The 17997-nt window shown below is 40.6% G+C and overlaps 1 protein-coding gene across 3 annotated transcripts in view; it reads left to right on the top strand.

Moving 5' to 3' along the window:
- Positions 1-16417, top strand: part of LOC119650584 (NPC intracellular cholesterol transporter 1) — a 68245-nt gene extending 51828 nt beyond the window's left edge. For 2 of the 3 annotated variants that reach the window (XM_038053417.1, XM_038053415.1), the window contains one exon: positions 14831-16417. In XM_038053417.1, the coding sequence (XP_037909345.1) occupies positions 14831-14985 (155 nt within the window). In that variant the 3' untranslated portion in view covers positions 14986-16417. Of the gene's footprint in view, positions 1-827; positions 905-14830 lie in introns of all 3 variants that reach the window. The other variant, XM_038053416.1, reaches the window with a different exon arrangement.
- The last annotated feature ends 1580 nt before the right edge of the window (positions 16418-17997 follow it).

Below are 17997 nucleotides of genomic sequence, written 5' to 3'. Positions count from 1 at the left end.
CATAGCCAGTAAATGAGTTGCTACAGTTTCAGGCCCATTGTGCCATTGGTTTTAGTTCAGGCTATCATGAGTAACTGCGTGTCATGAATTGCATAGGGTCCTTGATAAATCCGGATTAGTTAAAGGCAATTAGAATGATATCACGTATGCCATTGTCATGAGATTCATGGTGGATAATAACCGAATCGGATGGTAATTCAAAGATTTCGGTTGCTTGTCTTTTTCAAATTCAAAGGGAGGGTGATGTCTTTGCTAATCCAATGGTGCTATTAAATGGACATGGACATAGTAAAGAATTCGCATAAACATCTATAAACGCACCTCTCTTCCGGTTGGGAAGTGAAAATCATAAAGCATTCTTTTTATCCTGCTGTAATCGGAATTGAGATTTATAATGCGGATTAGGCTTTAGAGCTAGCTACCCATGAAGGAATGATTTTTTGAAAAAGTTTCGTTTCGATGTAACATTAACTCTAGATTACGTTGAACGGCTTATTCTTACTTGTTTTTGATATGTTTTCCTTATACTGTTATTTTTGGGCTTTATTGGTGTCATTACCTATCGTGTCCCGATTTCAGTTTTCTCATAAATACTTTGTTTGTTTAAAAACCATTGGCTCAGTATCTTCAATGTTATGATAATTGGCGTTCGTTAATATCGATTTCTTTTTCTATTCTCTTATTTTATTACTTTCTTCCGATATTGGCAATATCTTTTGTGTTTAACACTAACAACATTACAACAAAATGAAAATTAACCCAGTTGTTGTGTATGCTTTTCATTACTAAGCTAAATCTAAATCTCATCTTTTTTATTATTCCCCTAGGTGCTCCCATTAATAAGCTGAAAATGGAAAATGTTAAGCGTCAATCGCTGCAAGTGCAAGAAACATCACTTTCAACAGTAAGATCTCTTTAAATCTAGATAAAAAACAATTGTATGCTTTGTTTTAGAGTAAAATTTGTACATAGAACCACGTAACAAGTGTAGTCTGTAAGCGAACGATGTGTGTCCTTGCATGAGAGTAGAATGGGAGTGGGTTTTAATATATCACCATTAGCTTGAAAAGTTTTAGCAAAAATGGCAGTGGCAGACCGCAAACATTAACGTTTGCAAGTTTTATTACATTTTTAAAGCACTGTTTGCTTTGGATTAGCACGTGGATGGCAATGTACGGTCATGCCGATGCCTATCGTAAACTAGAAATTATATGGAGTAAGATTGATAAACATCTAAAGTGGTTGGAATGGGATTAACAGTTTTGCATGGTAAAAATGCTACCAATTCATAAAAAAAGAATATTGTAAATGTGATCACTTCGCGTGGAGAATTGTAAGCAATCAACGGTTCTGTTCTGTAATAGAGAAAATCCATTGAATTCATCTGCATTCAAGAACCAAAACCGCAGACTGGCAAATCTTTGCACTTCAATTATAATTCCGTTGTGTTTGCACTAAAATGTGTTTCCAGCTCCTGATTTTTCCGCAATTAAAGCTTCTAAGAAAATGTCGAAAGGGACTATAAACATCCTGGACTCGACACCGGGGTGAAACGGAGGGATTAATCACTGTAAATATTAAGATCTTTGTATCTGTGTAAATATTATTATATTTATTGTGTGTTTATTAATTTGACACGAATGCTTTCTGTATATTGTTACGTATTTGCTATTCGTACTTCTGCCGCTGTCACCACTTGTTACGATTTCCTTCACGTAACCCCTTCGCTGTCACCAATTGGTACGTTCTTAGCTATTCGTACTCGTCACTCGTTTGTTACTTTCTTTGCGTAGGCTCGTATCACTGGATTGCGTAGCACTGAACACAAAAACCCGTTCTATGACTTTAGTACAAGCGTTTATTTAAACACTTAATTATACAACCGTACTGTATAATTACTTATAGAACAATTGTTTAATTACTATTCGAGGCGTATTAATATTCGACGTGATCTGTTCCAACTCTAGAACCAGACTGACTTTGTGGGCGGATTTCCGGCCCTTTTATACTACGCGGAACATTCCAGAAAGGCATGTAAACACTTTACTAGAAAACTACTTTGCGACGGGATCTTTCTATCGGCATTAGAGTCATCTGTTTACAATTATCGTAATCAAATATTCGGCCTACTGTTATACAATTTTGGTGTCTTGGCTAATTGTCATAACTACGATTCACATTGACGTCACACATAATTTTCCAAAGTGATTTTCGTAACACTGCCCACCGCCTAAACTTGTTCGTCCCGAACAAGAATCAACGCTATCTGCCTGGTGTTCCGAATCGTGACCATTTCTACAGGTAATCTAATTCAATCTTCGTCCGGCATTTATCGACTTCGCCTAATTTAGTTAACGGCGTCATTAAAGTCCCTAATTTCCCCAACGAAGTCCTTCCAATTTCGATTGCGACTTTCGTGTATCCTCCTTCTTGGCTGTAGACTCTGAAACAATACTAGTTGGGCTCCTAACGATCAGCATCTCCCTTCAACTTCGTAACTTCGGCCTTTTTGCGAACTCATGTTAATCACATAATCTCATTCTGATCCAAAACATGTAGTCTCATAAAACTGCCATTCGTTCTGCGCTAAAGTTCCGGTGACATCCAAATTCTCATTGTTTACTTCTTTATAATGCTCCAAAACGATGTTCTGCGTCGTTACTCGTGATACAACCATCCACATTTGTACGACTTTGTGACCTTGATTTTCCGAAACCTTGAATTCACATCTACCCACTTGCAGGAGATTCTGCCGTCGTGTCGCATAAATCTTAGCGATGCCAAATTTTGACCACTAATTCAGTCCAATTTTGTCTTTGGTTTTGTTCCTCCAGATTAATTGCTTCCTTTTCTTTTACCACTTCTCCAGGGCGTTGCCATACTTGCTCCAAAGTGAGCTATTTCTCTGCTCCACGATACTCACTCGTGCATCCTCCTTACTTTTCATTTTTTTTTCTATCTGTCACCTCGCCTTCTTCACAGTAATTATCCCAAAACTCTTGCTCTTTCCGTATCCATTCATTCGTCCATACTGATCTCTTCCGCTTCTTGCGACGCTTCTTATAATTCCGTATTACGCACCTTCCTCTGCTCGAATCATGACATTCGCTTCTACAAATGCCCATAAGTGTTACGCTCATTAATTTTACAACTCGGTTAACCACTGCCTTCAAGTCACTAAGCGAGTTGTAAACTGTTGCTAGATTCCTTTCCGTCCAGCAAATGTCTGTTGCTGGCTTTGTCCTGACCGGTCTCAAGTTCTTCTTGTCAATCGCTTCTCGCCACTTCACACTTTCCGTCTGCCGACATATCACTTCTCGAATAGTCATCTCCTCCGGCTTTGCACTGCCCTGCCAGGTATGCTCATCCTGCTTACAAATTTCTTCCACCTGTTTCATACCTTCTCTCATGGCCTCTTTCTGCCATTTTACATCTTCACTCATGACCTCTCCATGGTCTACTACTTCTCGGCAGTTTCGCTCCTCCTCTTCAGTCACCTCTTGACTGATCACTTCTTGTGATTCTCGAATATCCTGACTGGACTGCAACTTGTCAGCTTCCTCTTGCCGGCTTTCAACTTCTTGCACTATCTCATCCATCGGCTTTGGAATCTCGTTGGCGTTCTTATGCTGTATCACTTCCTTCTGTATATTCACTTCCTGATTACTAACTTTTTGAAACACTAGCTTAACATTCTGACACACTACCGGTCGCTCTTTTCTTCCCTGAGGTTCTTCAGAGGAATCTCCCAATCGCTCTGCTATCTGTTCTACTACTTCTGGAGTAACTTCATACTGCGACTTTTCGTTCTTTCGGCACGCTACTTCCTGAGCGCTTTCCCTTTGTTCTTCGTTCACCTCCTTTTTATTGAATATTTCGTTCAACCATTGCTTTTCATTTCCTCCCTCATGCGATTCGGAGGAATTGGATCTTTTTCGAGTCTTCCGGCAATATCGAGCTATATGTCCTACCTTGTCACACTTAAAACATTTGCCTTTAAACCCTCGAGGCGCTGGTAATCCCAAAGCCTTCACTACACGACGAACTTTCATTTCGAATTCGTCATCTTCGCACTCCAGATTCCGCACCTTGTAGGCTGGTGGGCATACTACAGAGGCAGCTTCTAATACTAATGCATTCGAAACAGTCTCCATGAAAGTTTGTTTTGGCGAAATGATAGCCATTCGCTTCGTTTCAGGATCGCGAATGCCGTCTACAAATGTTTCAATTTTGCGTCGCTCGATGTAGTCTGCCGAGCAATCTACATAAGCCATATGCGCCAATCTTTCCACTTCTGCTGCAAAGTCTTGCAAAGTTTCACCAACTCTTTGAGATCTATTCTTCAACTCCATTCGGAAGACTAGCTTCCTATGTTCGCCTCCGTATTTTCGCTGAAGCGCTGTCATGACCGCTGTATAGTTATTTCGCTCGTTCTCCGGAATCGTCAGTAATACTTCTGCTGCAGCACCTTTGAGTGCTAATACTAACGCAGCAGCAGAATCGGCATCATTCCAGTGATTTTGGCCGGCCGCAGTTTCAAACTGCAGCTTGAAAATAGAGAACGGCGTGGTTCCATCATAGGGGGGAGCCCTGAACTTTATTACCGGATTGTACTTGGATACAACCGAACATCCACCCAGTTTAATTTCTTGTAGCTCTTGCTCCAACTTCACTATTTTTCCTGAATCGCATTCCAGGCTTACTTGTAGATCCTTAAATTTAATGTTCAAATCCTCGACTTTTAAATCGAGTTTTCCGGTGATCTCGTCATACTTGGTATCAAGGCTTCCCATATGCTGTTTGATCTCTTCGAAGTCTTCTTTCTGTCGTTTTGCAAACAATTCCATAGTTTCGTTCATTTTCACCATGCTCCCTTTTTGTTCTTTTGCTACTTCTATAAGTTCTCTTTGTTTTTCCTCTTGTCGTGCTTCCTTCTCCTCTTGTCGTTCTGTAAATTCTTCTAGTTGCTTTCTAGACTTTTCTTCTTGCTTTCTAGATTCTTCCTGTTGCCTTGTCATCTCTTCCATAAATTTCGCCAGCCTTTCGCCCTGTCGTGCTTCGTTCTCCTCTTGTCGTCGATACATAGTTTGCATTAGAGCTACTATGTCGTTGTTGTTCATCGTGGTCGTTCCAGCTGCTTCCTCACGACTCTCAACAGACGGCGTAGGCTCACACTGGAATTCACGCTCCTCGACATTAATACCTCGCGACTCCAAAGCTTCGCGAAGTCTTTTCTGCAGTTCTGCTTTAGTTCCCGTCGTGGGAAGCTCTAACGCTAACAGCTCCCTTTTCAGTTGCTCCACTTTCAAGCTCTCGAATTTTACCATCCTGGCTTACGCAATCCCACCGCTGTCACCAATTGTTACGTATTTGCTATTCGTACTTCTGCCGCTGTCACCACTTGTTACGATTTCCTTCACGTAACCCCTTCGCTGTCACCAATTGGTACGTTCTTAGCTATTCGTACTCGTCACTCGTTTGTTACTTTCTTTGCGTAGGCTCGTATCACTGGATTGCGTAGCACTGAACACAAAAACCCGTTCTATGACTTTAGTACAAGCGTTTATTTAAACACTTAATTATACAACCGTACTGTATAATTACTTATAGAACAATTGTTTAATTACTATTCGAGGCGTATTAATATTCGACGTGATCTGTTCCAACTCTAGAACCAGACTGACTTTGTGGGCGGATTTCCGGCCCTTTTATACTACGCGGAACATTCCAGAAAGGCATGTAAACACTTTACTAGAAAACTACTTTGCGACGGGATCTTTCTATCGGCATTAGAGTCATCTGTTTACAATTATCGTAATCAAATATTCGGCCTACTGTTATACAATTTTGGTGTCTTGGCTAATTGTCATAACTACGATTCACATTGACGTCACACATAATTTTCCAAAGTGATTTTCGTAACAATATATTGAGTGCAGTTAAATCTTGTAAATAATTAACTCTGTTTGTAAATTGACCTTTTCCGTTTATAGAATTGTATAGGTTTTTTTTTTAGAGGCGGAAAATTTTAAATTGAAATAAAACACAGGAAAATGTTTTTAATATCCATAAAATTATTTTTATTTGACACATAATTTTATGGCATTAATGTTTAAATATGATTTCCCACATGTGACCACCGTGATTACGGCATGGCATAATCTGGAAGTGTCCGGATAGCTGAGTGGTTAGAGCACAAGGCTGTCGTACGGAAGGTCGCAGTGGGATTTGAATCATGACTTGACGTCGGATGCCAGTCGACTCCGCTGTGAATGAGTACCTGAGTCAAAATCAGGGTAATAATCTCGGTCGAGGGCAATGCTGACCATATTGTCTCCTACAGTATACTGTAGTGTACCGTTACGGTCTTGAATGAAGTGCTCTAACACACTTCAAGGCCCTGATCCAATATGGATTATTGCGCCAACGATTATTATTATTATAATCTCGAGGTCCAATTTTCATAAACTTTTCGCAGTAAAGCAGGTTATATTTCGAAAGTTGGTGCTCAATTGTTTCTGCCTTGCAAACATAGGCATGCGACTTTTCTTATTTCCAGGGAAAATAAATACAAAAATGAGATGCTCAATTATCAGGTCCATTTCATGGAATTAATAACAATAATACATCTGGGGGGCGGCATACCACCTTATCAGTGCGTACATCTGGGAGCGCTAATACCTCACAGTCCGTATACGGAAGGGCATCTTCCAGGGGGATTCATTGAGTCCCCTTTAGTTTTGTATGGCGCTGAATCCCCTTTCATGGCTACTGAATGATCCTAGAGGGCATGGGTATGGCCTACGTGCTAAGTGCAAACTGACACACTTGATGTACTTAGACGACATCAAGCTGTATGCTGGTACTGACGACCATCATAGAAGTCTGCTGCGAATAATAGACTAGAATAAACAACATTGTTCACTCAACTTTTTGCAAGGTGGTTACCGTGTACATTTGATTCCGCAACTTGGAATGCATAGTGGCATTTTGTAGCTATTAGCTTGTAACTTTTTTTTATTAAAGACAAACCACAATGAGATGTCAACAATGTGTTATAATTACACATTCTTTACATACTTCACTAATAACAATGCATACTACTACAAAGTATTATTTATTATTCAATAAATATTCACAAAAGTTCGTGGGGGAGAAAAACATGAATGCAAATTGGCAGGGGCTTTAATGTTACTTAAATTGAATTTTTACAGACTCGAAGAAGTACAACTTCTAAAGTTCAACTTCTATTTATTCTAAAAAGGAGATTCGCCGCTATTAACGGGGGGAGAGTAGATTTCAGCCAAACGAGAAAAAAATACACATTACTCTTCGAACCGCAAGAATGAACGGACCGCAGCTTGGATGAGTGCGTTTTTGGTCGTCACATCGAAAGCTCCAAGCAGTGAAAATTCAATAACTTTTGGAGCAGCGTTCTTCGATCAAGTTTTGTGTGAAACTTAACAAAATTGCATTGAAAACTCATGCTATCATTTAAGAGGCTGCTACGCCGCGTCCAAGGGGTTCTGAACGGCACAAGCAGTTCAAATATGTCCACGAAGAGATTGAAAATTCAACGAGCTGAAGTGACTAAAATGTACAATTCATCTTGTGTTGAACTCGAAGTGACGCATTAGTGTGCAATGAATGGTTGATAAACTGAATTTAAGTAGAACCGTATACCGTCAGTCCATTAGGTAGAGGGGGAGTCCTTTAAGGAAGATTGAAACAGTCACCAAAATTGAATTCTCCATTAAGTTCAATCTCTTCATTATTCTCTAACTCAGACGTCCTGACAAACATAGGTTGATCCAAAAGTGATTAATTTGGTTTTGACTCAGATCTAAAACCTATATCTGATTGTTGTTGGCGTAGAGGCCTGTCCCCCACTTGAAAATAAGACGGCAATCCAACAGACGCTTGAGACAACATTGCAAGCAGAAAAATAACGTCCAAGCGAAGCTACAGTTTCCGATGCAGGTCGAGTTCAGCTGGAGATAGGCCACAAGCAATCATGTAATATTTTACCGTCAGAGTTGACAAGAGGGAGGTGACAAGCAGGGGGGGGGGGGTTTCTCGGGAGCCCAAAATAGAAATTTTAATAAAGAAGGGGAAAATAGGAGGGTCGTTGAATTTTCACTCCTGACCCGTTTGATTTTCACCCCGGACTCCGTTTTTTCGCATTGTTTTCACCCTGGGCTTTCTACGGCCCTGTAAGCCGCGAATTCTAGCTAACTTTGAGATTCGAGAATCTGAATCTTCAAACATGAGACAGTATTTCAAGATTTGGATGCTTCTTTCGGCTAGGGTTTGGGAAATTGTTTACTAGCGCAAATAACATTTACCTCTTCATTAAAATAATCGTCTGGGGGTTCACTAAAATAAGACAGAGAAACGATGCTTCCCGAAGTAGCGTGAAATATCTCGACTATTATATGTTATTTGTCGCTAACCACATTCACGCTCATGTTACCCTATCATTACGTTTTCTCGACCCAGCTGAAAAAATGTTATTCATTGCACAATATCATTAGCAACCATCCGCCGCCATGACAAGCTTATCCACAATCTTTCTGATCAGTGCGTTGAGGTACTTCCTGATCGAAATTGCGAGTCAAAGATATGAGTTGACGTAGATTTTGAACGTTTAGGTGGCAAAAAATCACACAGAGAATATTGGTGTCGAATAGGTTTATTTTAGTGTTAAGGTAATTGCACTTCCCGATTTGAAAGATAAAATCAAACATGAATTTAGTAAGTAATTAGTTTATGCGTCGAATGACAAGTATGCTTTCAATTTGCTTTGAATCACTGCAAAAAACGGGCGTGAAATGGTCTAATCGATTCTCAAAATGAGTTAATATGTGAAACATATAAAATTCAAAAAACCGATGCCGTTTTCACTTTACTAAATTTTATTTACCCCAAATTTGCATATTTCGGCGACTACTTGTCACCTTCTTCAGGGCTTGGGTTCGAATATGACAATGGATATGGCAAATCTGCAGTTATTTCATGAGGGCGAAAAAAATATTAACTGAACTTTTCTTTCCAGTTCCCTGGGTCAAGTGAGTAACTAGAGGTTTTGATATATTGTATGTTAGGTGGGGATGTAAAGAATACATGGTCTGTTCTGAAAGTAAGAGGACTCAGGACCTTTTCATCTTGAGTGCTTGCCCAAGAATGACGGGTCCGTGGACCATAGCCGTGGAAGTATGTTGCTTTCCAACTGGTCGGGTCCACCTTCAAGTAGATGGCGGACTTAGAATGCCTCGATTCTCAAACAAAAGGCTAATTTCGCCTCGGCCGACTTAGGCCTGAACTTTACATGTCGTGTTTTTGAATTGATATAAGGGAGCAAATGCCACCTTCCAGGGCAGAGGTGAGGCAGTGTCTGATGAGTTGCCTCTGCTCTGTACGAAACCGCAAGTCACCTAGTGGGACACATTTTTAAAAAAATATTCTTGAGAATTTTCAAAGTAGCAGTTTTTGTATGGCTCTCCCCTGAATATCGATTTTATTTTCGGGAATAGAAAAAAAGTCACTAGATTGTGCAAATTGGGCTCCTCATTCACTTGATTAAGAAGACCCTAACAGATCGCTTTTCGATCGGTCTTTTGCTCATCTGCTAGCGCTCGAGGCACCAATTTCGCGCACACTTTCCTCACGACATAAGTTTTCTGTCACGATCTCAAAAACACATTTTCGTTGGTGTTGCTTGTCGAAGGCGTCCGGAGCGGTCGTCATCTTCCACTCCTTCCTCTACCTCTCGAAACAGTTTATGCTACTCAAAAACACCCGATGTACCCATGGCAACATCGCCGTATACCTTCTTAATCATGTCGTGATTCTCTTTAGCTGTTTTACCAAACATTACGGAAAATTTGATCGCGTATCGTTGCTCCAGTGAATTCTCCATGATTCTCCGTGTCGACAAGGGTTCACAGTACAAGGGAGATTGGCTGTTAGTACCATCATGCCTGGGAAGAGGTGCACACATCTGCTAAGCAACACATTGTTATGGAATTTTTGCTGTAGGAGAGTATAAAGCTTGCCGAAATTTTACTTCGACTAACTGTCCAGTTAAAGAATCCAAAAAATGTTCCAATAGCCGCGAGCCAGTGCAAAATGGAACTCATACACATTAAGTGAGATGAATATTATTGTGATCCGTGAGATGATTGAAACTGATGCCTTACAAGTCACACTGGATTGTATAAGTCTGAATATTGTGTGGAAATGCTCGATCAAGCATTTCAAATGATTTAGGTTATCGAAAAGTATTGGCAAGATGGGTTCTTCGCCGCTTGACGGAAGATCAGAAAGCAAACCGTTTTTCTGCATATGAAAAACTTTTGAAACGATATCAAACAGAAAGGAATGACTTCTCGAGGCACACTATGTCACGGAGTCTAAGCAAATAAGCAGAGAATAGTGGAAACCTGGAGAAGCAGCACCGGAAAAGTTCCTGGAATTCTTTTTATATATCAGAGGCTTGGAAGAGAAGGTGAATCCCAAAAATGAGTTGTTGAGAAAACTTTTCAACGGTCGGGGCTTTGCTGCAACAGAGCTGACATAAGATTGCTAACAAACAGATTGTTCAATTATTCAAATAGAGTAGGGTACTAAGAAAAAACACATTTGTAAAAAGGTTGATGATCTGATTTACCTTTACTTTTCTACTTGCGAATTAGGTCCTGTCTCGAAACAAACCAAGTAGAGAACCTGACAAATAGATTCCACTTGGAACTGGGACTGAGTGACCAATTTTGCCGCTCGTGGTACCTATGTAGCTCACACAAAGGGAAATGCAAACTACATAGATAACATGGGCAAAATTAACCACCCAACAGTTTTCGCAAAATGCCCGAAAAAAAGACCCACGAAAAGAGTAGTCCGTGGGGCCGACCCTTAAGTGGATGGCGGGCTCAGGACCACTCATTCTCAAACAAAATTCTATTTTTCAACTTCGCTACGCTGTTTATCTAGTTTATTTGTATATTTTCATAAATGCTAAAATCTAACTCTAGACTAACACATTAGACAGTAAGTAGTTTTACTTTGGGTTGAATATTGCACTCTTACATAGTAGATTGGCATACGATGGTATTGCACTTGTGGTGAAATGATGTATGGTGAGCTATTAAGTTGAATATTGGCTGATTAATTACTCTATTTTGGATTTTCTACAGATTTTTTTTAAAGATTTTAGGGATAATTATCATCTTTGTTTTCATTTGTACATTTTCGGGAGTGAAAGGCCCCGAGGATCATCCTTCATCCGGTGCTTCTTCTGTCGCACTTGAAAGTTCGGCTTGAGTAGATGTCGACGATTTTCGACCAATCTCATTTTTGTTTCTTCTGCGTGACTAATGCCTCCTGCATTCTTACACAAGCTTGTTTTAGATTTATATCCTTTTTTGTGTAAAACAAAACCTTATTAAAATCGATTTACTGTCTGTCTGTCTGTCACGCGCACTTTTCTCCAAAACGGCTAAACCGATCCGAACGAAATGAATAGATGTGAACTATGAAATTCCACGCATACAGCGAGTGACATAAATTTAGGTGGAGATTAAAGAGGGGCTCCCCATACATGAAAAGGGGGAATGATGCAAATTGCAAAGTGCGCGAGTAAGGAGTCAAAATGTACACACTTGTTAGTGAGACAGGACTCATTTTCGGAAACTACCCAACACAAAAACCCGGAAAAAATCAGGATGGTGCGTTTAGATGAAATCTAGGCCTCAAAATATGTCCCATTCCGATATCTGCTCAAATAAACTTACTAAAAGTATGTTACCAACTTTTAGAAATTTACTGAAAACCCCCCTTAAGTTTGTCCTAGAAATACTAAATTTGAACCGCCATAGAATCTCGTGCATACACATGCCACATCTTATGGGAATCTGACTATTAGTGTCAAAGTTATAGCAGTTCAAACTTATCAATTTCCTGCGAGTTTACCGCATCCTAAGCCATACAAATAAGATGCTGACTGTCATAATTAACGAGAATAATTGACATTCGAATGAAATATTCATTCACGAAGAATCTACTTCTCCCTGGCCCTTTTTTGTATCTGTTAAATTCTTTGCATTTGCTAATAATATTAAACTCAGAATCTGACGCGTATTAGGTTGACAATTATCAATACAGGGCTTTCCATCAAATTATTTATTTAAATCGCTTTCTAAAAACTAGAAAGCAATGTAATTTTTAACTATGTGACATGGAGCTGTCATGCGCTCATCGCTCCTCACATCTTGTTTTTCTTCGGCCTTTGTCCCGTTCACAAGCAGGGTCGACTCATCGTGATCGGTTTCGCCATTTTAATCTATCAAATGCCTGATCTGGATGTAACTTCGAGGCTTTAAATGCACATCCAGTGTATCAAGTCACCGTTGTTTCGGCCGGCCTTTTGGTCACTTGCCATTGACTTCGATTGTCAGAGCAATCTTGGTAAGTGAATTCCCATTAATCTGAATTACGTGACGATACCATCGAAGACGCCTTCCTCGGAGTTTCTCCAGTATCAGTGCAACACCATATCGACCGCGGATATCCTCATTTCGGATGTAATCAAAACGTGTCACGCCACCAGTGCAGCATCTGCGTCTCCATTACCGCAAGACACCTTTCAATGTCTTTTATAGTCGGCCAACACTCAGACCTATAGAGAACGGCAGACGAACGACATTGCGGTAAATTTTAGATTTGAGACGTTCGCCGATACGTCTATCACAAAGAACACCAGTTGTGGAATGCCACTTCATCCAGGTCGCGTCCGCGTGAACTCGTAGAGGCCAAAGGTTGTGTATATTGCCGCCTTTGGAATGACTTCTGGAGCTACAGGGATTTGGTGATAAGTCTAGGCTAAATCCAAGTTCGAAAAGATGCGGCAGTTTGCGAGATGATGCGCAAAGTCGTGGATGAGTGGAATAGGATATCGGTCAGAAACAGTCTGTGCGTTTAGCCTTCTATAATCCCCACAGGGGCGCCATTCGCCGTTTGGCTTAGGGACCATAGGGAGTGGGGAAGACCAATAGCTGTTTGTAGGTCTGCAGATACCCTGTTGGATAAGTTGCTCGAATTCTTTCCGCGCAATAGCCAGCTTCTGGGGTGGTAGAGGACGCACCTTTGAGAAGATAGGGGAAACAGTGGTGGTAATGTGGTGCTGCACACTGTGCTTCACTGGTTTAGAGAGGCTACATTCGGTAGTAATGTGGCTGAACTTTTGGAGGAGTGCCCGAACACGAGAGTCAGTAATGTCCTCCAAAAGTACGGAAAGATTGTTGTTGGTGTGTGATGAGATTCTGCCTGACGAATTAAGATTAGTCGTGGGGTCTACAAGGGACCTGTTCTACAAGTCCACTAACAACCCATAGTGACACAAGGATTCTGCGCCTAAAATGGGGAAGCTGACATCCGCCAGGATGAATCGCTACGGGAACGTCCTACGCAAGCCAAGACTCACGTCCAGTTGCCTGTAACCGTACGTGTTAATGCGCGAGGTATTTACCGCCGCAAGTTTTAAAGGTTGCGAGAATAGCCGGTGATGCCGGGGTACGGGAGGAACTGAAACCTTCGCACCAGTATCAACCAAATAACTGCGTCTGTTGAGAGGGCCATAAATTGTTAGGCGACGTGACTCTGCGTTCTGGGTGGCCGCCGCCAGGGCCCCCCGCGGACCTAGTTTTTTGTGGTTGGCGCGAATTTACATGGTACAGCGTACATCTGGTAGCTTTTTCGCCGAATCTACGATGGTACCAACAAATGCTTGGGTCTGTAGGTTGTTCTGACGACCTGCTATCCGATCGCTCTTTTCGGGCGGGGTGTGATGAGATGCGGCATTTGTCTGTCGCATTAACAACATGCGAAATAGATTTCGAATGTTGTTAACCCTGCTGCGCTACAAGATCTTGAAAATGCCGTTTTTTCCCGTACACTGTTTTTTGTCTTTGACTGATTGTAACCGGGCCCTAAGTAGATCGTCTGCTGGACGATATGACCCCGAATCTACGTTTATGTAGCCGTCTTTTGATGTTCTGCGTCCGACCCGAGTAGGTTAATGTTATCCATTGCCTAGGTTCTGTGTTCACCTCCTGGAAGGGTGTTGAAAGTTGCTGTCTTGAGGCCTGACGTAGTTTCTTTTTGATCCTGTTTTCGATGAGGTTCCTGTTAAATTCGTTTTTAAGGTTTTGTGTAAAACAAAGCCTTATTAAAATCGATTCACTGTCTGTCTGTCTGTTACACGCACTTTCCTCCAAAATGGCTAAACCGATCCGAAAGAAATTTGGTAGACAGATGGGAACTATGAAATCCCACGCATACAGTGAGTGACATAAATTTAAGTGGAGTTTAAAGGGGGGCTCCCCATACATGCAACGCAGTGATTAAACAAAATTTCACTGGATATAGTCGTGTAGGGTATCAAATGAGAGGCCTCGATTAGTGCTTTCCGAAACTGACATTAGTTTTGGTGTGAATTGCAAGTGCTTGAGTAAGGAGTCAAAATGCCCGCACTTAAAGTGAGACAGTCATTTTCGGAATCTATCCAAGCCAAAAATCCGAGAAAAATCAGGGTGGTGCCCTTAGATGAAATCGAGGCCTCAAAATATTTCCCATTCCGATATCTGCTCAAATAAACTTACTAATAGTATATTACCAACTTTTACAAATTGACTGAAAGCTTTATAAAAACTGGGTAGTGAAGTTCGCACTACCTCATTTTTAAGCCTCAACATGTCACTTATTTACCAGCAGACACTTTTAATGACAAATACTTGAAATCAATTAACTCAAAAACATTTTCCTCTCTCATTTCCAGGCGTGATGGACCGTAAATCTCGAAAACGTAACCTCACCGGAACAAATAACATCCAGAACAACACATCGAATGACGACGACGTTCTTTCATATCAGGAAGCTCCTCTTCTGTCATCGCACCCAACCTACGGAACTATAAATAGCGACCCTTTTTAACTTGATTCATATAAATACATACATCTATAAACTCCGTCTGTACATGTATGAAAGTTTTATACTATTAAGTCTAAATCTAAAATGTAAATTATTTATTCATATACAAGTACGAATTAAGACCCATTTCTAGATAAGTACGAGATGCTGAAGGTGGAGAACTTGATGGTCTTTTTGTAAATTTAGAACCAAACTGAAAACTAACAAATTCAAACCAAAAAACCTAATTGATTTTGGGCGGGCCTTTTTCAAGATGAAAACCAAAAACAAAGAGTAAACGTAGATTTATAAAATGTATTAAGTAGCGTTTTGTACGAGCGAGTCAGTCCGGACCCGACCATTGTGCAAATGAGAAAACCCTGGAGAGCGCGATGTGAACTTCCTTAAGCACTTGCTTGAATTTGTCTTTAGTTTTCCTTACGTTAGAGTTGTAGGCGTTGTTTTAACACCTGGTTTGCCAGCGGGTGTTCAGTTGGTGTCTCTGGAAACTGCGTCGCCCACATTTTTATTTGCATTTTGTTTTCAACTAAGAAAATCTAAACTCTCATTGGCCTTCCGAACTGTATGGAGTAGTGTAGGTAATACATTAATAACAATGATGGAGGTGCGTAGGTGGTGCGCACCGGCAACATCAACATGTCACGTGTCTGTTTATATATCTAATAGCTCCGTTGTACGAAATATGATTATATTAACTCCAGTTATTTGCAATGTATTGGATATTTTTATAATACAATTTTGAGAAATGTGATATTAAAATAAAATATGAGGGTCTTAAATGATGTTTATACCTAGATAAAATGAATGTAAATGAAAACGAGCTAAATAAGTCGCCACTTTCGAAGGGAGTGCCGGCGATATGTGTGTTAGGCTAGGGAGAGATATAAAGTTGGTTAGATGATAATAAAAATGTTAAAACCTATAAAATATATATCTAGAACTACACTTGAGACTAGTTTATAACAAATTGGCGATAATTGAAAATAGGCAAGCGGAAAATAGATAATGAAAATGGAAACAGTATTTTTTTCGAATGTTAGAGAAATTATTATCATCAGTTATGGATGCAGGTACGGCTAAATTCCATTAATGTTTAAGTATTTTTGTGCTTTCGGTTTCTGCTGCATTGAGAATGGACGCAAATTGTACTGGGAATATTTTCACTTGATTAGCTTTGCATTAGAGAGAAAGGAAAAGAATATATTATATAGTTTGGAGTAGTGAGATAAGAATGATATGCAGTATTCTCTTTTTTTGTTGTTTTTATGCTTTCAAGTATATAAACCTATATGAAAAGCTTTTCTGGTTGGCACCGGGTCAATGTATACTACTACAGTAAACCAAAACAATTGTGTGACAAAGAAACACTATAATCTTAGGCACATAACCTTTATTGTGAACTGGTAAATATGGAATAAAAATCGTCTTTGGTATATGACTTGTTTTTTTGAATTGAATTCATGGCGTAGAATCGAATTAAAATAAAAAACATTTCCTGTGAAGTTTACGATACCGAATGAACGATTAGTGTCCTTCGACGTGGAAGCCTTGTTTCCAAGCATCCCGGTGAAGGAGGCGCAGTGCCTACTAAGTAGAAATCCCACACCCTTGGCGTTGAAAAGCGAAATACATTCAGAGGGAGGATCTACAAAGGAACCAGAGGGTTGGCAATGGGGAACCCCCTTTCACACTTTTTGAACGACGTATTTATGGACAAGATTGAGAATGAACTATATTCCAAACACCTGCTTCACCATTGTCCATGAAGACAAAATGGAGGAGGTGCTGGAAATCCTCAATAAGGTACATCGGAACCTTAGATTTACAATGGAGAACTACCGTTTTTTTAATTTAAGGATCGTTATAGAGGAGAAGGGGATCTCTTGATATCTACAGGAAACCCAGTGTATACAGACTAGACAAGGTTATATCAATACGATAATGTGTAGTGAAATTCAATTAACATCTTGTATCTCTGGAACTATTACGGTTAGAGGAAAGTTATCCAACAAGATTTGTAGGTAACATCTCAATCTATGAATAAAGTCCATACCTATGAAAATCGGTAGAAAAGTCTCAGAGATATTCAATTTCGAAAATCCAATTTGGTAAGATTGTTGGATTCAATTACGAATAACGGAACTTTTTAGTTTAGTTTACTGGGGAGAGCCGCAGCTCCGAGCACTCAGGCCCATTATACTATCCCTGTAAATCGCCTATTCAATGGCTTCCCGCCTACGGCTTCCGCAGGCTTTGGCGAATCTGAAAACATTCTCCAGAGGCAGAGAGTGTGCCGATTCTTCATTGAAGAAAACCTTACCAAGGTGTCTTCGTTTGAGATCTGAGGAGGCCGAGTAGCCGCTTATAAAGTATAGGGTCATCTCCTCCTCCTCCTCCGCATCATCGCATTGGCTGCACATAGCCGGAATCACCACCTCAAATATTTCCATATGGTATTTTAAGGAGCAGTGTCCTACTAGGGTTCTCATGTCCCACTTCTTAAGGGACAACAAAAATGCCGCTCTGGCGATCCCAGGTTCTTTCAAAAGGATTTTCACCTGCCGACAAGAGTTCAAATTTCTCCACTCGGCTGCGTGAATTCTAGCAATTCCACCCTTTAGAGTAGACTTGACAGTGGATGATCGGGCTCCAACAGCTGGTTCTGGCCCCACCATTGTGGATCCAGACCCGCGGTGCGCCAGTCTGTCAGCCCTCTCATTACTAGCGATGTTTGAGTGCCCCGGCACCCACATCAGGAATGTTTCGTTCAGTCGTCCAAGTATCAGCAGCACCTGATGACAATTCCACACCAACGGGCTTCATATATCGTTGCTGTTTAGTGCTGATAATGCCGCCTAATTGTCGGAACAGATTCGAATGGTGCGACTCCTCTATTTCTGTCGCAGACATTCTTCTGCTGCCACTGAAATGGCATATATTTCCGCCTGGAATATGGTCGTCATTTTTCCGAGGAGTTGGGCCTTTGCCCCATCCCCCCACCATGACATGAAGATG

This window comes from Hermetia illucens, chromosome 3, assembly GCF_905115235.1.
Source record: "Hermetia illucens chromosome 3, iHerIll2.2.curated.20191125, whole genome shotgun sequence".
Classification (NCBI taxonomy): domain Eukaryota; kingdom Metazoa; phylum Arthropoda; class Insecta; order Diptera; family Stratiomyidae; genus Hermetia; species Hermetia illucens.
This window is presented reverse-complemented; position numbering and strand designations above follow the sequence as displayed.